The 21,617-nt window shown below is 52.5% G+C and overlaps 4 protein-coding genes across 7 annotated transcripts; 1 reads left to right on the top strand and 3 right to left on the bottom strand.

The window, feature by feature from the left end:
- Window positions 1-787: 787 nt before the first annotated feature.
- On the bottom strand, window positions 788-4,135 carry LOC117006336 (membrane primary amine oxidase-like). The gene has a single exon (XM_033078716.1). The coding sequence runs from the start codon at window positions 2,643-2,645 to the stop codon at window positions 840-842; it is 1,806 nt and encodes a 601-aa protein (XP_032934607.1). The 5' UTR covers window positions 2,646-4,135; the 3' UTR covers window positions 788-839.
- Window positions 4,136-7,081: 2,946 nt separating this feature from the next.
- Window positions 7,082-13,224, bottom strand: PSME3 (proteasome activator subunit 3). The gene is made up of 11 exons (XM_033078736.1): window positions 13,114-13,224; window positions 12,537-12,569; window positions 12,172-12,234; window positions 11,632-11,736; window positions 11,286-11,334; window positions 10,582-10,694; window positions 10,030-10,098; window positions 9,755-9,822; window positions 9,547-9,601; window positions 9,262-9,348; window positions 7,082-8,785 (listed from the first exon to the last, which is right to left on the bottom strand). Exons 1-11 carry the CDS (start codon window positions 13,153-13,155, stop codon window positions 8,705-8,707), a joined length of 765 nt encoding a protein of 254 aa, XP_032934627.1. The 5' UTR covers window positions 13,156-13,224; the 3' UTR covers window positions 7,082-8,704.
- A 175-nt stretch (window positions 13,225-13,399) lies between these two features.
- Window positions 13,400-17,445, top strand: BECN1 (beclin 1). The gene is made up of 11 exons (XM_033078726.1): window positions 13,400-13,546; window positions 13,633-13,700; window positions 13,769-13,827; window positions 14,188-14,278; window positions 14,534-14,670; window positions 14,838-15,032; window positions 15,231-15,377; window positions 15,857-16,006; window positions 16,096-16,156; window positions 16,626-16,768; window positions 17,055-17,445. The coding sequence occupies exons 1-11, from the start codon at window positions 13,420-13,422 to the stop codon at window positions 17,221-17,223; spliced, it is 1,347 nt and encodes a 448-aa protein (XP_032934617.1). The 5' UTR covers window positions 13,400-13,419; the 3' UTR covers window positions 17,224-17,445.
- Window positions 17,336-21,399, bottom strand: CNTD1 (cyclin N-terminal domain containing 1). Of its 4 annotated transcripts, none has more exons than XM_033078734.2 (7): window positions 21,098-21,399; window positions 20,935-21,010; window positions 20,516-20,687; window positions 19,902-20,064; window positions 19,337-19,481; window positions 18,893-18,989; window positions 17,336-18,536 (listed from the first exon to the last, which is right to left on the bottom strand). In XM_033078734.2, exons 1-7 carry the CDS (start codon window positions 21,267-21,269, stop codon window positions 18,375-18,377), a joined length of 987 nt encoding a protein of 328 aa, XP_032934625.1. In that variant the 5' UTR covers window positions 21,270-21,399; the 3' UTR covers window positions 17,336-18,374. The 4 variants fall into 4 exon arrangements, with proteins under 4 accessions (XP_032934625.1, XP_032934626.1, XP_032934623.1 ...); XM_033078735.2 differs by having other exon boundaries at window positions 18,928-18,989; XM_033078732.2 differs by having other exon boundaries at window positions 18,437-18,536; window positions 18,642-18,989.
- Between the last annotated feature and the right edge of the window lie 218 nt (window positions 21,400-21,617).

The raw sequence follows: 21,617 nt of genomic DNA, 5'->3' as shown, positions 1-21,617 counted from the left end.
AGGAAGGAACCAGTATCAACCCTGATTTGACCATAACAACAGCAGCAGTATCTTTCAAGGCCACACAAACCCCTGCATCACAGAAGAACATGTGCTGGGACCAAATTCTGGCTCTGGTGTTAGCTGTAGCTTGACCAACGTAACTCTTGGATTACTTTCCACAATCCAGGAGACAGCTGGGATCCCTGGGCTGCGTTTCTCTTTGGGCTGGTTCACATGTAGCCACTGCCCACCAGCGACCTCTTTGGTCCTGTGCAGATGTAAAACATTTTCCTTCTGCCTTTTACAGAAGTGGTTTTCAGTAATGGGCACCGTGTGTGTCCCCACTGTCCCCACACTGCAGGTGCTGCATTCGCCTTCTGGGGAACTCAGAGGTGCCCCTGAGGCTGAGCATCCCTGCACTTCCAGGGTGGCTGCCAGCACTTCACTGCGAGCAAGGGGCTGCTCCTGGGCTCCAATAACCCTGTGCAGGCATCCACTGCCAGATGTGACTGCACATGGGGGCAGGGGAACTCGCTGGGCTGCTGGAGTGGCTTCGCAACTTGGGATCCAATGCTCGTGTGTTTCCTCAAGAGAAGAAGGGGAGAGAGCTGCAGGAACTCAGCCCCACGGAGCACCAGGAGAGCTGCCCTGCTTTACATGGGGCAGGGAGAGACCAAGAGGATTTTCCCAAGGGAGGAGGAGTGCCAGGACCAGCACCAGGCACTGCGAAAGGAGGCTCACACTGTCTGTGCTCAGACAGGGCCGACTCCCTGTCTGCCCGCCTGTGCCTGTGGCAACACACACCGTGCCAGACATGAGGCCTCAAGGAAACACAAACATTTTTCAGCTGCTACCTTTCATACTTTCCCGGAGCTGAACACAGAGCTCCCAGAAATTCCCACTGCTTTCCACTCAATGACCTTGACAGACTGCTTTATATATCGAAAAATAGTTTTGCAATGAAAGAAGAGGGTAGGAGAATAAAGAAGTAGAGGTCTGATGTAAGTTATTTGGGACTGTATGGACAAGAAGGCAAACTTCAAAGCTCTGGGGTTTATCAGAACATTGGCAGGCACTAAAAAAAAGCCAGACCTACCTCCCACATCCAGGTCCACCTTATAGTTGACAAAATGGGTGTGTATGGTACCCAGGGTGTGCTCCCAAAGCCTGTTGCCGTATCTCAGGCCATCCCCATGAAGAAAGGATGAGCTCGGGTACCCCGTGGCCTGCACCTTGCCCTCAATGGCCCCGTTCTGGTAGAAGATGAAGTCCCACACATAGTCATAGTTGCCCACGGTGGCAATGGAGCGAATGACCAGAGCGGAGTTCACCAGCCCCCCGTAGTAGAGCGCCTGCAAGTTGGAGTAGTGGCGCCGCAGAGGGGAGCCCAGGTTGTGCTCAAAGATGCAGAGGGAAGCCTTCCTCTTGCGGGGCCTCAGGCTGTCCGACAGAGCGTGGGTGTCCACCAAGGTGGCCAGGTAGGGGCAGTCGACCCCTGGCACCAGGGGGGAGGTGTAGCGGCCCAGGCCAAAGCTGCCGTCCATGTAGCGCGTGGACATCCCTGCCGGGCAGTTGGAGCCGTACACTGACAGCGCCTCCTGCACGCTGATCTCATAGGCAACCCTCTCCCCCTTGTGTCGGATGTCAAACAGCCGCAGGCCTGTGCTCACGCTCATCCCAAAGGCAAAGCTCCAGCCCTGGAAGCGCACGTGGTTGTTCCTGACGCTGTAGCGGGGACCCTGCGGCTCAAACTGCACTGGGAACAGCGCAGCCGCAGCAGCTCGAGGCTTCATGGACGAGAAGTCCCCGTCCCGTGGTGCCTTCCTCACCTTCTCCACGCTGATGCGACCCTGCACGTAGGCACTCTCCAGCTGAGCCATGTCCCTGTAGTACTGCCCGTTGTAGAAGACCCTGCTCACCGCCCACTGCGAGATGTCCAGGCTGCTGTGGTCCACCAGCACCTCCAGCCCCACCGGGTGCACAAAGAATCCACTCACGTTCTGAAACAGCACGAACCAGGTGACCCGATCTCCAGACTGGAATCCACGGGGAGCAGCTGTCACAGGTGCAAGATTGGCTCCATCATACTCCATCACTTGTTGCATGAAAGCTGGAGCTGAGGGGAACACTTGGTTCTTTAAAAACCCTCCCAGCTGCTTGTACTCAACAGCCAGCGTGGGTCTGCGGTGGTACGGCAGCTTCCCCCCGTACTTGTGCTCCGTCACGTCTCGGTGGTACGCTGGCGTCGGCAGCGGCCCCACCACGTACTCGCTGATGTTGGGCTCTGCCTGGTTCCCAAAGTACAGCACAGCCAGGGCCTCTCGGGGGGGACGAGCCCCGCCGCCGTCCAGGAACCGCAGCACCTCTGCCTTGGCGGGCACCTGCAGATCCACGGAGGCGATGCAGTTGTCCGAGGGTCTGGCACGGGAGGCGTCAACCAGCGGCACCCCGAGGTGTCCCTGCAGGTACCGCACCACTTGGGACATCTCCTCGGCTGTCAGGTCAGCAAACACCAGGCTCTGGCCATCCTCGACGTCCTCCTGCTCCAGGGGCAGGTGCTGGCAGGTTCTGGGGGTCCTTTCCCTGGTCAGCAACACGCAGACCAAAGCGAATATTGTGGCTAACGCCAGGCCAAGGAGGATGAGCACGGTTTTCAGGTTCATGCCTGCGGCTGGTCCAGCAGCATTCAGCTTTCAGAGCAGGCTTTCCAGCTCCTGCCTCTGTTAGTGTATGCTGCACTGGCTGGATTAGCACAGAAAGTACAAAAGACTGGGAGAGGCTAGGGGAGGAGATCTGAAACCCTTGGTGACCAGAAAGGGCAGATCTCCTCTCAGCTGCAGCCTCCTCTGTCCTCCTTCACGGCAGTGCCCTGAAAGAACTTGTGGAGATGTAGGGTCAGTGACTCAGACAAGTTCCACATAATTCCGTTACTTTTTCAGTCCAGCCTGGCTTCCTGAGGCTGCCTGTAAAAACGGAGATCCTGCAGTCAGCCTGAGGTGGCTGTGACCACTGTGAGGCTCTGACAAGCTGGGAATTGTTGCCACACTGTACAATTTCACCTCTTTACAACTCACCGATTTTCCTTGTTTATCAGGCTGCTTCCTTGTAAACATTCTCCCTGGCAGCACCATTCCCAGCTTGGAGTTACTTTTTATTTAATTTTTTTCAGTCTTCCACATGGAAGCCTTTGCTGAAACACATCCTTCTGTGTAGAAAAACTTTGGCAGGAGTGGAGATGTAGTTCAGGATGAGAATCAGGCCCCAAAGCGCTGTGAACAATCAGCTCTTAGTTTGCACCTCAGAACAGCTCTGAGCCAATTAATCCCCAGCATTGCACGGCCACAGGATCATCCCCCTTTTGTCTCTGCCTCCAATTCACAGATAAACTGAGGTGCAGCTTCCAAGAAGTTCCTTCAAGGACAGAATGACCCTGAACCTGCACCTGGCAGAGCTGAGGGCAGTGCCCACCAAGCCACAGCGCCCAGGCTGGGCAGCCACAGCTGCCCTCTGCCACCTCAAGGACAGTCCCTGCTGACCTCACAGTGCTGTTCACAGGCATTGGCAGAGCAAGGCAGCCACAAGGACTTGGTGCTCCATCCTGCCACGCAGCAGATGCTCGGGGTAGACAAGACTCACCACCTTGGCTACAGTCCCGGAGCTGGTGCTGAGTAGGACAAGGCATCCAAGAGAACCAGGGCTGGAGATTCAACCCAACATTTCCACTCCTGCTGCCAACATAACCTCACCTCACCCTCTTCTCCTCTTCCTTTGGACAGTTTCCTGATGGGAGACTGTGCCCACCAGCCTTTGGTTCTTCCTCTGTGGCAGATCCTGCCTGGGGCTCAGCCCCTCTGTGGTCCCCTGGCCGTGCTCAGACACCAGAACTGGCCACGTTGCTGTGGGACACACTCCATTATCCTCACCACCACTGGCAGTCTGAGCCTTCTTCAGGGCAGGCTGCAGCTGTGAGACCAGGCACACACTTGTCCTCTCTGTGCCAGCAAACAGGGCTCTGCCTCACCAGCCACCAGGCCAGGAGAGCCTCACAGCCATGGCACTTGCTTCATGCAGTCACAGTGCCAGCAAAGGGGCTCACTGCAGCACAGACTCAGCAATGGGCAGGGGCAGGACAGGAAAGAGAAGATGTGGCTGAATGGGACACAGCAGCCACAGCTGGCAGAAGTACCTGCTCTCACTGGCTCACAGCAGCAGAATCAAATGCCTCTGAGCAACCACAAACAAGGCAAAGCAGCACTGATTTCCAAGTTAGTCTTTCAATCCATGAAGTCAGTGAGGCTTTAAGGATTACCTGGGGTTAGGCTTGGAAGAAAAATTCCCTTTTGGTTTCTGCCTGGAACATGGTACCCATTTCACTTGGAGCACAGAGCAGAAGCACTGTAGTCCTGGAGCAGGTTTGGAGCACAGAGCAGAAGCTCTGCTGTGCTGGTCTGGAGCACAGAGCAGAAGCACTGTAGTCCTGGAGCAGGTTTGGAACACAGAGCAGAAGCTCTGCTGTCCTGGTCCAGGTTTGGAGCACAGAGCAGAAGCTCTGCTGTGCTGGTCTGGAGCACAGAGCAGAAGCACTGCAGTCCTGGTCCAGGTGTGGAGCACAGAGCAGAAGCTCTGCTGTGCTGGATCAGGTCTGGAGCACAGAGCAGAAGCTCTGCTGTCCTGGTCCAAGTTTGGAGCACAACCAGGACACACCTGCTGCCTCCCAGGAATGGGACCAGGGTTCTGCTGCCACACTGGGACAGCCTAGGTGAGACTGGGGCAGAACCTCCATGGCTGCTTGACAAAGCTCATGTGGACCTTTCCTTTAAGAAGCACACAAAGCAGATCATTCAGGTTTGACTTCATCTCTTGGGTTTGCATCTCTAGCTCCTCAAAGCCACGGTACAGGCTGCAATTACAGAAGGGCCCTTTCCAAGCAGCACAGCAGTAGTTTAAGAAAACTCCACAGGCCTTCCTGCCCCACAAATCACAACTCAACCCTGCAGCTGGGCTGAGAGAGATCCAAAAATAGAGTGTGGGAACACTCCTGGTTCTCTGCATGTTGGGGGCTTGGAAAGAAAGAGAAGCCCTAATCTGTACTGACATCCCCATGACAAACCAACCACAGCACACACCCCAGGGCTGCTGGATAAGGATGGCAGCTTTCCACACTGCCTCTGCCCCACTGCCATGGAAGCCTTGTCTGATAACAGGTTTTTTTTTTGTACTGTCTGTTTCTGCTGGACTTTTCCAGCTCTGGTTTAGAGCTCTGTTTCAGAATGAACAAAACAGCCTTAAATCCACCTCCATCTTGCAGTAGGAATTTCAGGAAGCAGAGTCATTAACTGAGTCTGCAGACTCAGAACCTGTGTCAATAACTGCCTGATGAAAAGCAATGAGGGATCTTTGGAGGCCACACACTCCATGGAACTGCTCGTGTACCCTCTCCAAAAGGAGCCTGCAGCAGCTTAAAGCTAACCTAGAATTAAAGAAATTGCACGTCTCTGTAACAGCAGCATAACTTGTTTATGACCTGCTCAGTGCACGTACTGCTTCCCACATGCCAGTGCCCAGTGTGATCAGCCCATCACTGACCCACATCCCATGCAGAGAACTCACATCCTACCCATGTTTTATTTTGGCTACGTGGTTGCTTTTGTCCATCTCATATTTGCTAAATTGCCCACATTCCCCACACACAGCAAGGGAGAAGGGAGTGCTGTTTTTCACGCACACAGAAAGGTAGAGGCAAAAAATAGCATCTGAAATTTAGTGAAACCCAAACCAGCCACAGACAGGTTTTGGCTTGGGGAAACTCTGAGACAGCGACAGCTGGGGAAAGGGCACAGTAGGAAAAGCTCTGCCAACACTCCCAACACCAGCAAGGCTCCAACAAGCCCCAAAACAGAGCTCAGACTTCAGACAGCTCCCACTCCCAGTGCCTCACCTCATGGGTCAGCTTATGCAAAGCACAGCAGTGGAACCTGCCTGACCCTTCCTCCATTCCAGCTGTGCTGCTGGCAGTGCCTGTGGCTGCACACAGCTGCTGAGCCATTATTCTCCTTCCCTGCACTTCAGCTGGGATGTCTCAAGGACCAGTGAAGCAGAGCCCTGACTGCACAGTGACTGCTCCCAGACTCACTGGGATGACAGACAACAAACCCTCCCCTGCCAAGGTAATTGTCCTGGATGCTCCATCCTTCCATGGGAGTGCTGGCAGCTTCCTGGGAATTCAGGTTTTTTGACTCATGCTGCACCACACCAAGTCCCCCCAGCCACTCCTTCCTTTGGCTCCACTCCAGCTGCCTTGGCCCTGAGACCTGTTTGCAGCTCAGTGCCCCCTCCCTGCACAGGTCAGGCACCTGCAGGGCTTTCCCACACCGCAGGAACTTCCCTGCACAAGCGGCTGCTCCTGCTCCTGGGCAGCCGGAGGTGCCACAGCCGGGAGCCCCGGTCTGCAGGAGCTGTCCCAGGGCCAGTCAGACTCTGCTGAGCAGCACAGTGACCAGGACAGGCACAACCCCAAACAGCCCTGGAATGGGGGCTGGCTCACAGGGGCTGCAGCCCTGCAGCTGGGGGCAGCACACTCAGGAAAAGCTTGAGTGCCCCCCAAGAGGCCTCTGTGCCCCGGCATGGAGGGAAGATAGGAACAGGATGATCCCAGAAGAGCAGAGGGCACTGTGGCTGGGGACAGCAGGGCAGCTGCTCCTCCTTGGGTGCCACAAGCAGGGAACAGCCAGGAGAAGGAGTCTGTGTGCCCCACAGAGACATCAGGTGCTGCATCCAGGACAGCCAAGACCTGCCCAGAAGACACCTGCCCGCCAGAGAAACCCTGAAGCAACTGCAGGCTCAGAGAAACACCATGCAATGTCCCCACTTCTGTTTGAAGTGGGACAGATGAGACAGATTCTATCAAACATAAACCCATGTGCAAAATCATGCCCAGTGTGGAGCATGCTGAAGGAAGAGAAACAACCTACGCAGCAGACTAGTTTATAACAGTCAAAAAGAGGAATGAGGAGAATGAAGGGAAGGAGCAACTGAATGTGAGAACTGGACACTAAAACTGCATGGCCTAAGAGCCCAGCATCACACACAGGGGGCTGCCTTGAAAGAATTCCAAGTACCTTATTTTAATTTCTTGACATGGTAAAAGTTTACATACGTTCAATCTCGCAAAGAAAGCTGAACAAATTAAAAAGAATCAATACAAAGAAACACAAGGGGAAGTGCTGCTCCCAGACAGCAGCTCAACGCAGTTGGTTTGTTACTGAATATTTATTAGCGGGAAGACTAAGAGTTGACTTACTACAAACAACAACAGAAGAGTCTATAGCAAGGGCCAGCAGCCCGCTGCACTCTGGGCAAATCCCTGGGAAACCAGCAAGAGACAACATGGCTCTTAGATGTGGAAGCAGAGAAAAAAAAAAGCTAAAAACAAAGTAAAAAAAAATAAGGGAAGAAAATTCATTCCATTTGTCACTGTTGTTACAATGAGATTAACACAACTCTTAAGGCTACTGCACAATAAGAATATACAGGTGTAACAGCGAGACCTGGGAAACAGCGAGGTTCCTGAAACAAATGATTTTATGTTCCCTGATTAAGGGACTTAAGTAGAAATACTATAAATAAGAAAATTTTGAAGCCTGCAGCGTTATGGGCCCACTTGCCACACACAAAAACTGACGCAATACAACCAGTCATTTCCAAAGGGGTTTGTAATGGACCACGAAATGTTCTGGCAGCTTAGAGGAGTCACGAGGCATAGGAGTGTGCTCTTTGCAGGGGAAAGACTGCAAGGTCTGCAAGGTACCAGGTGGGTATCAGCCACCCTCACCATCAAGCACCAGCTGTGGCAGCCAGCTGTGGCAGCCAGCACTGCCCAGGGAGCACTGCCAGGGACAGGGGGACTCAGTCTGACATGCAGAGATATTTTAGAACTTTAGCATCAGATCTCCAGCCCCTCCCTTCCCTCAGCCCAAGCAAACTAACCCATGCTGAAGGGGCAGTTGGGACATAGGTGAAAGAACATTGGTTATAGCCAAGAAAGTGGCTCTAGTCAAATGGCAGAAGCCACCTGAGCTCATGACAGCCAGGACAGCACCAGCTCTAGTTCCAAGCATTTGCCTCACGCTCTGCACTGATCCAGACAGAACTGGTGAGGCAGAGACCTGTGGGACAGGCTCTGCTGAGCCAGGAGAAAGCTAGAAAAAGAGTGCAGATGGCTCAGCAGCACCAGAGCACAGCTGTCAAGGGGCAGCCTGGTCAGTGCAGAGCTGGTGGCAGAGGGGCCTGGCCACAACCAGCAGTGGGGAGAGAGCTTCCCTGCTGTTGCACTGTCAGGCTGCCCTTGTGCTGGGCTGTTTGCCCTGTTCCAGAGACCCCAATGCAGCCACCAGACAAGAGATGGGACAGGACAAGGGCTTGGTCTATAGTGTTGTTCCCACTCAGGTAGGAAGCAAGGCATGAAGGAATGTCCCTGCCTGGCTGCAGCAGCCTCTGGGGCGTCCAGTGCAGCATGGCCTCTACTACCAGAGACTAGAGGAAGAGGGAGAGCTCCTGAGACCTGAACAAAACCAATCACAAAACTAGGCAAGAATTTCTTTAGAGTTTAACTAAAAATGCAATACTATTTCCAGCCAGTTTCCCATCTCGATAGTCACGTAACAAACCAAGGCAATGACGGTCTTTAGTTGACTGAACAGTTCTCAAGTTAAAACGTTGACACTTAATAGAGGGTCTCAGCATTGCTGCTCCGAGGCCTCTTGATCTTCTCAATGTTTTTAAGGATCATGTCATGCAAAGTGACCTGCAAAAAGGAAGAACAGGACTCAGGAAGCCATCCAGTTTTCACCATAAACACTGTTTACCACAGCAGTACCACTCCCCTTGGCACCACCCTAAACTGGTTAAGGTAAGGGCTTCCTTCAGCCAGACCTTACAGAAGCCAGTCTGTATAACATATAATATAATACCAAAAACTTTAGTTCAGAAACCCTAGGATTGGCTTGTACTGTATGAACAGCTTGGGATCAGATTCCAACAGAGGGGGCACAAACATTTTGCACTAGGGCTCTGTGAACACTGCTAGAAACACCTGCATCTCTAGGAGATGGTGGAGAAGCAACAGTTGGTTCGTCTCGCTGGAGCCCAAGTGGGAAGCAGCCAGGCTTCCTGCCAGGAGTGGCTGCACTCAGGGGGAAAGGAGAGAGGAGCAGCAGCAGGACCACAAGGGCTCTCCACTGCTGCCTGAGGAGGCAGTGTGAACTCTGTGTTTTCACTTACATATTGATTTCTCAGCTCTGAAATGATGAGGCGCAGACTAATGTACTCCTTCTCGTCGATCTCCGTCACGGTGCGGCGATAGTCCTCCTGCCAGGAGCACACACGGCTCAGCCCAGCCTCCCTCACAAAGGAACCCCCCACCTTCAGCTTTTTGCCCTCAATCCTTGTACGATCCCGCCTCTTCCCCAGGACCCTCAGCTCAGAAAGGACAGTGACAAAGCAGCTCCAAGAGTCCCAAGAAGCAGCAGCATTAACAAGTCAATCTCCATGTCCCCGGTGACTTACCACATGAGGGTACTTGGCTATTTTGGAAACCAACTTTGCTCTCGTGATATAGTATCTGGCAGGAAAAGAGAGAGATTAAAGCTCAGATAAACACCACCAGCATTATTTTCAGGTCCAAACTGCCTTGTAACAACAGCTGGGGGACCTTTCCCAAACACATTTATTTTTCAAGGAGATCCAGAAAAGAAGTCTCTTCTTGCATGCTCACCTAGAAATCTGGTCCAGGTAAGATGCTGCCTCACTCTCCACAGTCCGGAGCTCAGCAACTGTTTCTTCCTGCAGGGAAGGAAGTTATTAGCTCCAGTAGGCTGCAGCTGGCCTTCAGGGCTGAGGAAGCACTGTCTCAGCAGCACCACCTCAAGTTCAGGTCTGGGTTTTAAAACCTAACCTAATCCCATGACTGCAGCTGCTGGACACCATGAACTGAAAGATTCAGAGGAACCCCAGAGATCCAAGTCCCTGGAGCACTGAGCAGTGTCTCACCTGAATAGAAACACCGAAGTTGTTCCCATCCTCTATCCTGGGAATGAGAAGCTGCACCCACATTTTCACCTGCAGTGGAGAGATCACAACACTGACCAATGCCAACATCTGCATAAAGACTTCTCTCAGGAATGTCAGCAAAAGCCTCCCAGGACCCTGCCTTTGCAACAAAGCTCATGATCAACTGCTGCAGGTCCCTTATGCACCTATAACGCTTCCAAGATCACTTCCCATGTGCTATGCATCAGCACAGGCCCAGCTTCCCATGAAAAGCTCTCCTCACCATGCCACAGGAGCTCCTGGCAGGAGTCTCTGCCTGTGCAAAAGAAGGGCAAAGCAAAGCCTCATGAGGCCTGTTAACAGACATCCTTCTCCTTCAGGCAAACACTGGAGCTCCCCAAGGGTCTCACCTGCCTTCCAGACCCTGTCAAACAGGGCAAAGCCCTGCTTTTCCTCATCTTACAGCACAGAGGGACCTGCTCCTTTCACAGCTCCACCTCTCCAGGAATAAAAACACCCCACTGCCTCCCCTTACTCCAGGCTCACACTCACCGTATTGCACTTCTCAATGAGCAGCCTGATTTCTGGTTTCACTTTTTCGATGATGTCCACCAGCTGCTGGTTGCTCTTCAGCATCCCATTGGGCATCACAAACACTTTGGTACCTGTGGCAGAGATAAATCCCCAGCGTCAGCAGCTCGCAGGAGCGGCCGCAGCGGGGTCGGACCGAGGGGCCACCTGAGCCTCACTCATCTCCCAGCAAGGCCAGAAAGGGACTGAGCCAGGCTGTGGCCACCTGTAGGGAAGGGGAAAACGGGACATGGGATAACAGCAGTGACTACAAGGGAAGGAAAAGAGAAAACAGAGCAGGATGAGACTCAAGAGCTCGAGGATGCTGAGCACAAAGGGTTTTCCTGGTGCACACATACAAGAACTTTCTGTCTCAGCTTAATCCAAAGCCTGGAATCATCTTCCAGACAAAAACTGCACAGAGCCACCAGGAGATCAGCTGCCTCTGTCAGCAGGCCAAGATCCAGCAAGTACTACTTATGTCTATCAGAGAAGTACTAATTATGCTTCTAAAAGCTGGAACCTGCCTCTTCCACATCCAAACATCTGTAGGTCAGGCTCTGGCCTGTATGAGCAGCAGTTGCTGTGCGGGTAGGGCAAGTGGGGCTCGCATGATTTGCACCCCCAAGGCTCAGTGCAGTGGTTCAGGGAGCAGGCAGCAATACAAGGGACTCGGGGATTCTTACCCTGAAAGGTCTCTTCGTGGTCTTCAAGCTTCCTCTTTTTCATATTTGGCTAAAATATACAAAATGTTTTACTCACAAACTAGTCGTAAGCTGTAAAAGTGTTGCAAAGGAAAAAAAGGAAAACTCAGAGCCCTGCCATGTTCCTGGTTTCTAAGCACTCTTCCTTAAAGCTCAGGAAGGACTACAGAGCAGTGTTACCTCCAGCAGACTTCCCAGGCTTGAGAGATCAATCTCTAAAAGCCTCTGGGTCAAGGCCTGTTATTAAATAAGAATATCCTGCCCCAGCACAGAGCAAACTATGCAGTTTTAACAGAAGCTGGGATCACAGCCAAGAAAGTAATCTTACCCCATCCAGCCCATCATGGCTGTTGGTGAGAAGAATTGGGTCAGGCACTGGGAGGTTCATGTCCGAATGGATCTGAGTAAGATCATGAATATTCAGGATGGGTTCCTGTAATATAAAGCAGATTTGTTATTTGATTATGAACTAAAAAATTCTGCCACACCAAACACAAAAGATTCAGGGCTCCCTCTTGTCCAACTGTAAGAGCAGGATGAATGAAGACAAAAGGTCTGGCAAGAGGCTGTGAGCCCCCCACCCATGAGTGCCATGCTCAGCTATTGGTGTCCCTTCGAGACCCCAACACTGCCAGGGACAGAGAAAGAGAAATGTGAGAATCACACAAAGCAAACTGCAAAAGGCAGCACCCCTCCAGAGCTAACAGCACTGCAGGGCATGCGAGCAACCAGCTGCTGCCTTGTGTTTCTGTAACAAAGTGAAGAAAAAAAAACAGCCATGAAAGAAACACCCTGAAGAGATCTGCCACATCACTTTCAAAATGTAGCTGAAAATGGAAAAGGATACAGAGCACAAGGCACACCCTACCTTAAGGAATCCATCGAGTTCTAAAAGCTTCTTTGGAAAAAAGTTTGCTACGAGGTCTTCAGCCTATGAAAGGAAGAACAAAGACTGATGTGAAAGAAGGCCACGCTGCTCCCACTAGCAGGCAGCAACAACAGGGAAATCATCTATGCACTAGCAGGAAACAAAGAGAATGCAAGTTCTTCCTTCTGCCAAAAACAAACAAAGCCCAAGGTGAGAAGAGAGCCACGAGGCTCAGGAACCTCACCGCAGTGAGTGACTGATGCCCTGAGTGTTGCTAAGCTTCCAAGGCAGGCTCAACCCACAGTCGAGTTTGTCAGAAAGCCACGGCTAAAAAACCACTTTCCTGCTCGACCTGTGACACTCACCTCGCTCGTGATCCTCTCCCTGAAGGAGTCAACCTACAAAATGAAACAGGGACAGGTCAGGGTCGCTCTCGAACAGCAGGGCCCGGCGAGGCCGCGCACGGAGCGCTGCAGCCGCATGACCCTCCCAGCCCAGCTCCGCTCCCCCGGGAAACGGGGAACGGGGGGGGTCTGCGAATAGCGAGCGGGAGCTGCCCGGGGACGGCCGGAGCGGCTCTGCGGGCAACTGGAAACCGCGCAGCTGCCGCCGGGGTGGAAGATCCGCCGGGCCGCCCCGGAGCAGCGGCCACGCTCTGCTCGGGGGCGGCCACAGCACAGCGCCGGCCGCATCCCCGCCCCCGGCGGTGCAGGGCCGGGCGGGGGTGGAGACACCGGGGGCTCGTCGGGGCGGGCGGGCCGCGCTCGGCGGCCAGGGTGGAACGGCCGGGAGGCACCGTGGGGCGGCCCCGAGCCCGCCCCGCCCCGGGCCGGCGCCAGCACAGCTCGGCGCGGACCAGCGGGGCGGAGGCGGCAGCCGAGCCGGGCCAGGCCGGGCCGGGCGAGGCCAGGCGGGGCGGGGCAAGCAGCGGGGCGGGCGCACCTTAAGCTTCACCTCCGGGTCCACCTTGAGCAGCGAGGCCATGGCAGGTCCGGTCTCGGGGCCGCTCCGCTTCCCCGGGCCCACACCGGAAATGACCTCACGCCGCGCGCCCGCCAATGCCGCGCGCGCCCGCCGCCCGCGTGACCCCCCCCCGCGCGCACGCGCCGCCGGGTCCTGGCCGCTGAGCGCCGCCCGGGGCGGGGACGCAGAAAATGGCGCGGGCGGCTCGCGCAGCCCTGCCAGGACCGCGCCCCGCCTGCGTCACGTCCGGCGCGCGGCGATGGCGGGGCGCGGGCGGGCGGCGCGATGGAGGGAGCGCGGGCGGGCGGCGGCACCGCGCACGTCAGCTTCGTGTGCCAGCGCTGCTGCCAGCCGCTCAAGCTCGACACCTCCTTCAAGGTCCTTGACCGCCTCACCATCCAGGAGCTCACCGGTACGGCGGCGCGGCGCGGTGGGATGGGGGCCGGGGCTGGGGCCTAGGCCTAGGCCTGGGCCTGGCTGACGCCTTCTCCCTCACAGCCCCGCTGGTGACCGCCGCCCCTGCCAGGCCCGGGGACCTGCACGAAGAGGAGAGCGCCCTGACAGAGGTACGGCGGGGCCGGGCGCTGCGACAGCTCCCCCGGGCCTTCCGGTAACGATGTTTCCTTGCCTCCAGGAAGCGTTCGTGGAGAACCGGCAGGATGGCGTGTCCAGGAGGTTCATCCCGCCAGCCAGGTACAGCCGCCGCCACACTCCCGTCAGGGCCGGCCCAGCTTGGAGCCGTCCTCTCCCTCCGGGCAGCTGAGAAAGCACCCCCCGTGACTGGAGGACGCACTGAATAGCCCCTGTGAGCCCCTAGAGTTTCCCCTGCAGGATCCCCGTGGCCCTAGGGCTCCTTGTCAGTTTGAACTGGACAGTCCTTGGGGCACTGCTCCTCAGCTGTGGCTCAGCACAAACCCCACAGAGCCCCTAAAACATGGGATCCCTCCAGCCTCCTGCTCTCCCTTTTACCTGATTCAGCCCCAGATTCTGGTCTGGTGCTTGAGCTGCCTCCCCTCAGCATTTAGCACTCATCTGAGTAACATTCTTTCCAAGAATGATGTCCACAGAAAGTGCGAACAGTTTCACGCTGATTGGAGAGGCCTCGGATGGTGGCACCATGGAAAACCTCAGCCGGAGACTGAAGGCAAGTGGCTCACGGGCTGGTAAACTCAGATCCTTGGGAACAGAGCATCAGCCTTTCCTGATGCTCTGCAAAACTAAACTGCAAATTTTCCCACGGTGTTTGCTTTCTAGGGGCTTGGTATGAGTAGTTGAGCAGAGATTGATTATTTTAATCAATATTTGACCTGCAGAGAAGACTTCTGCTAACTCAAGCTGCTGAAAACCAGCAGACAGCTGCCTGTGGTTTCCCTTACACTAATGTGAGCCCTTTCTCCAGGTCACTGGTGACCTATTTGACATCATGTCTGGGCAGACAGATGTGGATCACCCACTGTGTGAGGAATGCACAGACACTCTGCTGGACCAGCTGGACACACAGCTCAACATCACAGAGAACGAGTGCCAGAACTACAAGTGAGTGATCCAGACATGACCCAAGACAGAGCTGCTGTAGCTTGAGGCACAATCAGTGTGGAGAGCTTGGGGCTGACAAGAGGTGCAGGGGCTGCCATGGAACCAGGGACTGGCAGTGCAGGACTTCCCAGGATACCTGTTTTGGTAATCCTGTTGTTCTTCTTTAGGAGATGTTTGGAGATACTGGAACAGATGAATGAGGATGATAAAGAGAAGCTGCAGACAGAACTGAAAGAACTGGCACTGGAGGAAGAGCAGCTGATTCAGGAGCTGGAGGATGTTGAGAAGAACCGCAAGATTGTGGCTGAGGATTTCGAGAGAGTCAGGGCAGAGGCTGAGCGGCTGGAGCAGGAGGAAGCTCAGTGAGTGAACTGCACCTGCAGCTTGTGGCAAGGGTTGGAGGCAACAGATAAACGAGGTTGTAACATGAGAAACCTGTAAATGTGCCCAAATGCCAGTGGTTCTCTCTCTGCAGAAGACAAAATCAAACTAGCCCATGGAGCTGTCACTCTGATGTAGAAACCAGCACTCAGCACATCTTGTCTTGCTTTTGCTCAAAGGTACCAGAAGGAGTACTGTGAGTTCAAGAGGCAACAACTGGAGCTGGATGATGAGCTGAAAAGTGTGGACAACCAAATGCGCTATGCCCAGATGCAATTGGATAAATTAAAGAAAACCAACGTGTTCAACGCAACCTTTCACATCTGGTAATGTGGGCACTGGAATATTATATCCATTTTCTTGGAATCTGCAGTGTGAGGTTGTTAAGTCACTGCATTTGACAGGAGAGATGCAAGCCAGCTCACAGTTGAGCAGAGCAATGAATGCCACCTCCCTGGAGTGGCAGCTGAGTAACGTGTGCCAGGCTGTGGGACTGGGAAATGGCTCCTTCACCAGCCCCAGGAATGCTTTGGAAACCCCTGTGCCAGCCAGCAGTGACAATGGCATCAGGGTTGACAGAGCAGGTAGCTTAGAGGGGCTGGCTACAGAGTTTTATTGTGATTTTATTACAAAAAGAGAGCAAGTGTTTGGTATTTGCATACACTTGTTAAGAATAGGCCCAAACCCTCTGTGTACATGGCTGGGACTGTGTGTACTGTGCTGTTGGGACACGGCTCCTATTTGGTTATCAGGCCAGGAGCTTTTCCCAGCCTAGCACACTTATTTATAATTCTTCTTATCACAGGCACAGCGGGCAGTTTGGCACAATAAATAACTTCAGGCTTGGCCGTCTCCCCAGCGTTCCTGTGGAATGGAATGAGATCAATGCTGCCTGGGGGCAGACTGTGCTGCTGCTGCATGCCCTGGCCAACAAAATGGGCCTGAAGTTTCAGAGGTACCTGCAGTACCACACACAGTTCATTTATGACCCAGAGGAAGACAGGCAGACTCAGGTGCCTGTGAAATCTGTCTCCTTTTTTTCAGATACCGCCTTGTCCCCTATGGCAACCACTCCTATTTGGAGTCCCTCACGGACAAATCCAAGGTAAGAGATCCAATACAAATCATGGGACATTGACCTTGAGTGCCAGAGCCCTGGTCACATTGGGGATGCAGGAAACAAAACTTGGTCTCTGTGAATGTGGAGTTCAGGAAAGCTGGCTGTCCCAGCTCCTCCAATGTGGTAATATCTCACTCCACATCCTGTATGAAGCCACTGGTGCTGCCAGCCAGCAGCATTAAAAGTGACAGAGCTGTTGAATGACACACCTGGCCAGAGGCAGAGGCATGTTTGGGGTGATTGGCAGGTAGATGGTGTGATTTGGGATTGGTGGAAGTCAGGAACATATGCCTGCACGTGGTGGGCATATGCACAAAACCCATCTCGCTTGCTCTGTGCCACAAGCCATTTCTCAGCATCCCATGCCAAATTTAAGCCTCACATGAGGTTAAAATCTGTAGTGGCCATATCGAAAACAAGTGCTTGGTGTGCCTGATAAAAATCTCTTTCCCAGGAGCTTCCCCTGTACTGCTCTGGAGGCTTGAGGTTCTTCTGGGACAATAAGTTTGATCACGCCATGGTGGCATTCCTGGACTGTGTGCAGCAGTTTAAAGAGGAAGTGGAAAAAGGTGAAACTCGGTTTTGTTTGCCTTACAGGTGAGTGTTGCCACAAAACTGTCAAATTCAGCCCTGTGTGCTCCCCCTAGCACTGCTTGCTGTTTCAGTCCTGGCTTTCAGAAATCATCTGGAATTCTTTATGATGTGTGTTTGCTAGTTTCATTGAAACTTAAAGCTAGCCCCTTGGGTGGAGTCCTGAGGCTTGCTCAAGTCCTGTAAAAACAGGGTAGTATTATTGTCAGATTTAAAATTTAGTGCTTGATGTCATACTGAGATTAAATGTTTGCAGTAGGAGTGCATTAATTAAAGTTTATGTGTGATACAGGATGGACGTGGAGAAAGGAAAGATTGAAGACACAGGTGGCAGTGGTGGCTCTTACTCAATTAAAACACAGTTTAACTCTGAAGAGCAATGGACAAAAGCACTAAAATTCATGTTAACTAACCTGAAATGGGGCCTTGCCTGGGTCTCATCACAATTCTATAACAAGTAACTGTGGTCAGAACTTGGCCTGGCAACTGTGGAGTGTCTGCATTGTGTTGGAGAAAGGCAAATTCAGATGTCTCTTAATATCAGCCAGTACAAAATGTTTACAAAACCAAAAATCCACAAGACACTTTATTTAAAATACCATTATTACAAGTAGTTTATAGAAAAGCAATATGCAAAGTTGTATCATCGAGTTGAACAGAATAAAACCCAGCTATTAAATGGATTCTAAACTGTTATTTTTGGGGTTTATGGCCATGCACATAAATCATTGTCAAACTTCAGAACACCCATCAGTTTGATGCTGCTCTGTTACAGCTAATGTAAGGTTGGAAAAGCAGACCTTACAAACCTGGGCAATAATTGATAAAACTGTCAGAACTCGGCCTGGTCATTAAAGAATAACTACAATTTGAAATAAAGTATTTTCTACGTCATACCAGCACTTCTTGTGCTACTGCACTTAACAAGGTTTGATACCTTTACAGCACTGTAATTCCTGTTCCTGCACAGGGCTGCACTGAGGAAACTATTCCACACTCCAGGTGTTTCCAGCCAGCAGTGCCTGGCACAGCACAAATCCCTGGCACTCTCAGGGACACCCAGCACTGCCCCATTCTGTCCCCATCACAATGCTGTCACTGCTGGCTGTGGTGGGGCAAGAGCAAACAGGGCCCAAGTGCTGGCACACAGGGGACAATCAAAGGCAGCTGAGACAGGGATTTTATAAAAGCAGCAGGAGGAGACAGCACAGCCTCATTTGTAACATGGGTGTGAGAGCTGGTGCCAGCAATCCCAGTCCCAGCTGAGCTCCAGGCATGGCAGCACCTTTCAAACACAGCTACTCTGAGGGGTCTCTGGTTAAAGGGAACTTAGATTAAAAACTTAAAAGATGCAGCTTTATAATTATATATAATACAATTATAATATTTATAATTAGCTTTTGGGGCATTTCTAAACACTATGATGCTGTTGGGCCTCCCTTCAGGGTATGAGTCCAATGCCTAGCAGGATGAGTTTTGCTAATTAACACAACTGCCAGGCTGTTCCACAGTTCAGGTAACCCTGAGCTGCGCTGGGTGCCTGGGCAGTGTCACAGTTGTCAGCAGTGTGACAGTTCCTGTGCTGTGCCAGTGACTGCATGGACAGGGTGGTTTATTTCTGAGGCAGAATTCTGTGCTCAGGAGATTTGGTTCCACAGTTCCCACGGTGCTGCTCAGGTGTGGGGCTGCCAACTATGCGCCTCACCACAGCGTAGGAGAACTCCAGGATGCTTTGTGGAGAAATGCCAGTGATGCAGTTTAAATGCTCCACAACCTAGAAAAAAGAAAAGATACAGCATCTAAAGTTTACAGACTAACAAAAAGAACTGCTCCATGGGCACATTTCACAGGGAGTTGTCCCATGGGATTGCTTCTCTACCTGCCAGTGAAACATTGCCTGTGGGGTTTTGTTCTGGCTGTGAAGGTGAGGACAATGAGTGCCAGCACATGCTGTACACAGAACTGCCCCATGCCCCCTGCTCTCACAAGCCCACATGCTTCCTGATAAAAAGACAGAGGTGTCTCCTCCCTCATGCCACTCCCAGTGCAGCCCCACTTGCTGTGCTGAGACAGATAAACCACCTTGGCATTGTGTTCCCGTAGAACCAACGTGTTCAGCAGCAACTGTACCTGCTCCCAGTGCCCAGGGGTCAGGATGAACACACCTGTACTGATGACTCCAACAGCCAAGAGCATGAAATCTTCCTTCACTGTTAAAAACTTGGCTCTGCAGAAGGAAAAGTTTGTTCAGGTGCAAAACACTGCTTCACGTTCAAAAGCACCTGCTGCTCCAGTTGCCAATGCCCAGGACATATTGGTTTATTCAGGTCCAACAACCAAAGCCTAACACCAGAAGTTGGAACTGACAGTGTGAGGCTGGATTTTAACAACCAAGTGAAACACTTTCCTTGCCCATGAAGCAGCTGTGGAAAAGCACGGTGCTTTGAACTTGGATATTCAGATTTTTAAAACATGCCCCCAAAATGGCATACTGAGAGTTATGCTGCTATTTATTAGCTTTTTTTAAGGATTTTAATTTCAAAGGGTTAAGTCATTGTCAGGTAAGGCCCTTACATCTGCAGTTTGCTTGGTGTGGAGTTTTCAATGGCAACCTTCAGCAAAGTGTCATAGATGGTCTCTCTGGTCAGGTAGCAGAAGTCCAGCAGCTGCACACACAGCTGGTGCAAGGGTTTGGCAGGAAGCAAGCAGCCGTTGTATCCTGGCAGAGATCACACCATCAGTCCCACATTTTGAATCACTAAATTGAATTACAAGTCTAGATATTGTAAAAGAGAGGATTCTGAGGACAACTGCCCTGTCTCTGAATGCCACAGGATCCCTCAGCCTCAATATAATTTTATTCTGAAATTCAGGCCAAGAAAATGGTGAGTGATTGTAGAAAATGTGGCCTGGCAGCACATTTGGGAGGTTTAAACTTAATCTTTTACTGAATTAGTCATGACTGGCTGTCCAGCAACATTCATCACATTGTACAAAAGATAAAATTTTCATCTAAAAAGTGAAGCCCTGGACAGTTCCACATGCAAAAATCTGTAATGTGAGACATTTTGGTTCAGACCAGCAACAGCTGTATGACCCTGCTAAAAAACCTCCTTCCCATTCTCTCTGATACTCTCACCTAGAACCTCCAGGAGCAATTCCACGTAGGCCAACGGAGTTGACACATTGATGTGGAAGTGCAGAGTGTTTAAAACAGCAAGCTCTGACTCCAGCAATTCCTGTTTAGTGTAGGAGTATTTTAAGGATTGCAGAAATTTTAAAGCTGTGTCACTGGTCACTCTCTGAAGAAAAAAAAAGAGACAAAAGGTCTTCCAGGCAGTAAGGCATTTGGTAGGAACAAAGTGCTCTATCAGCTCTCTCCTGCCAAGTGTGAGGCTGCAGCTCACCCGCCTGTCCTTTGAGCTGGCATGGCACATCCAGCTCTGACCTTCCCCACAGGTTTCCTCAACTCAATAAACCACTGCCAGGCAGGTGTGAACCCGTGTGGACACACAATTTTTGACAACCACAGGCTGAGATTTTCCTGCACTTTCCCCCCCCTCCAGAACTGGGAACATTTCCCAGCAAGTTGTTATTGGATGAGCAGCAATTTGCCTCCCTAAAGGGAATGTTGTGACCTTGGCATTTCATTATCACTACTGTCTTTCAAAAAGGAAATCTATTTTTAAGAGAGATTAATACACTGCAGGTTTAACCACACTGCTAAAGCAAGGACTGGCTGAGCTGGCTTACACTGTAGTGCAGAGAGAGTTTGCTGGCGAGCTGGACACACGACACGAGTCGCAGGACAAAGGTGCTGGCTATCTGATCCCTCACAGAGCTCCAGCTGCTCCTCTGCCCTTGGTCACGACCTTTAGTGTTCCCTCTGTCATCACACATCTGTTCTACCTGCTTGATCATAAACCTACAAAACCACAATTGCTCACAGAACAGTTCTGTCTGCTGAGAAAAAAAGAAGAAAGGCAATTCCACATAAACTTAAGAGTGTATGTAGAACTCATAATTCGGATTAGGTGAGTGAAGAGACAAAGCCTTCAACATGCACATGAGTCATGTGTGGTTTGGGTGAGGGGGACAGAGGGGGACAGGGCATGGGCAATATAACCCCATCAGAGAATGGGAAATGTGCTGAGTGTTTAGGACTAAATTACCGTTCAAGTAACTCCACTGCCTGGTACCGCGTTGATTGGTCCAAGCGCCATTTTTCAGCCAAAAGGAATATAAACTCTGCAAAAAGCACAGCAGTCACTCAGTCTCCTGAAGCTCACTGTACAGCTGTCATCTGCCCCAGGAACTGCTGCAGCTAAGTCTCACCCACAATCCGTGTCTCTTTGAAATACCCGGCCTGCTCGGGCAGCTCACTCAAGTACTGCTCATTCTCCGTGGCCAAGTGGATCAGTGTGTCCTCGATAATTTCAGGAGCAACCCCACTGAACACGGGGCCTGAGTCACGGCTCCGGCGTTCCGGTGGCACCGGAGACCCCATTCAGCGGGTCAGGCCCGAAGCCGTAATGACAATGACTTCACCAGCCCGACAGGGAGAGACCGGGACAGGGCTCCGCCACCTCCTCCCGGCAGGGCTGGCTCCCGGCTGCCTGGAGACGGCACCGGGACGGGACGGGAGGGGACGGCGCTCGGTGCGGCTGGCGGCGGGGCAGGGCCGGGGTGCGAGGAGGGTCGGAGGTTCGGGCAGGGCCGGGGGCTCGAGCAGGGCCGGGAGTTGGAGCAGGGCCGGGGGCTCGGGTAGGGACGGAGGTTCGGGCAGGGTCGGGGTTCGGGTAGAGCCGGAGGTTCGGGCAGGGCCGGGGGTCGGAGCAGGGCCGGAGGTTCGGGT

This window comes from Catharus ustulatus, chromosome 23 (assembly GCF_009819885.2).
Source record: "Catharus ustulatus isolate bCatUst1 chromosome 23, bCatUst1.pri.v2, whole genome shotgun sequence".
NCBI lineage: Eukaryota > Metazoa > Chordata > Aves > Passeriformes > Turdidae > Catharus > Catharus ustulatus.
Note: the sequence above shows the minus strand (reverse complement) of the source record. Positions and strands in the feature narration are given on the sequence as shown.

Bases quoted from the DNA above. Each gene is read 5' to 3' on its own strand.
- LOC117006336 (XM_033078716.1), bottom strand. From the start codon at position 2,645: ATGAACCTGAAAACCGTGCTCATCCTCCTTGGCCTGGCGTTAGCCACA.
- PSME3 (XM_033078736.1), bottom strand. From the start codon at position 13,155: ATGGCCTCGCTGCTCAAGGTGGACCCGGAGGTGAAGCTTAAG. The intron at 10,099-10,581 runs GTGAGTGTGAGC...TCTCCACTGCAG, and splicing joins TCATTGAGAAGTGCAATACG to GTGAAAATGTGGGTGCAGCT. The intron at 9,349-9,546 runs GTAAGTCACCGG...TGCTCCTGGCAG, and splicing joins TAGCCAAGTACCCTCATGTG to GAGGACTATCGCCGCACCGT.
- BECN1 (XM_033078726.1), top strand. From the start codon at position 13,420: ATGGAGGGAGCGCGGGCGGGCGGCGGCACCGCGCACGTCAGCTTCGTG. The intron at 13,701-13,768 runs GTACGGCGGGGC...CCTTGCCTCCAG, and splicing joins AGGAGAGCGCCCTGACAGAG to GAAGCGTTCGTGGAGAACCG. The intron at 15,033-15,230 runs GTGAGTGAACTG...TTTTGCTCAAAG, and splicing joins CTGGAGCAGGAGGAAGCTCA to GTACCAGAAGGAGTACTGTG.
- CNTD1 (XM_033078732.2), bottom strand. From the start codon at position 21,269: ATGGGGTCTCCGGTGCCACCGGAACGCCGGAGCCGTGACTCAGGCCCC. The intron at 21,011-21,097 runs GTGAGACTTAGC...TGCTTTTTGCAG, and splicing joins CAAAGAGACACGGATTGTGG to AGTTTATATTCCTTTTGGCT. The intron at 19,482-19,901 runs GTGAGAGTATCA...GATCTCTGCCAG, and splicing joins ATTGCTCCTGGAGGTTCTAG to GATACAACGGCTGCTTGCTT.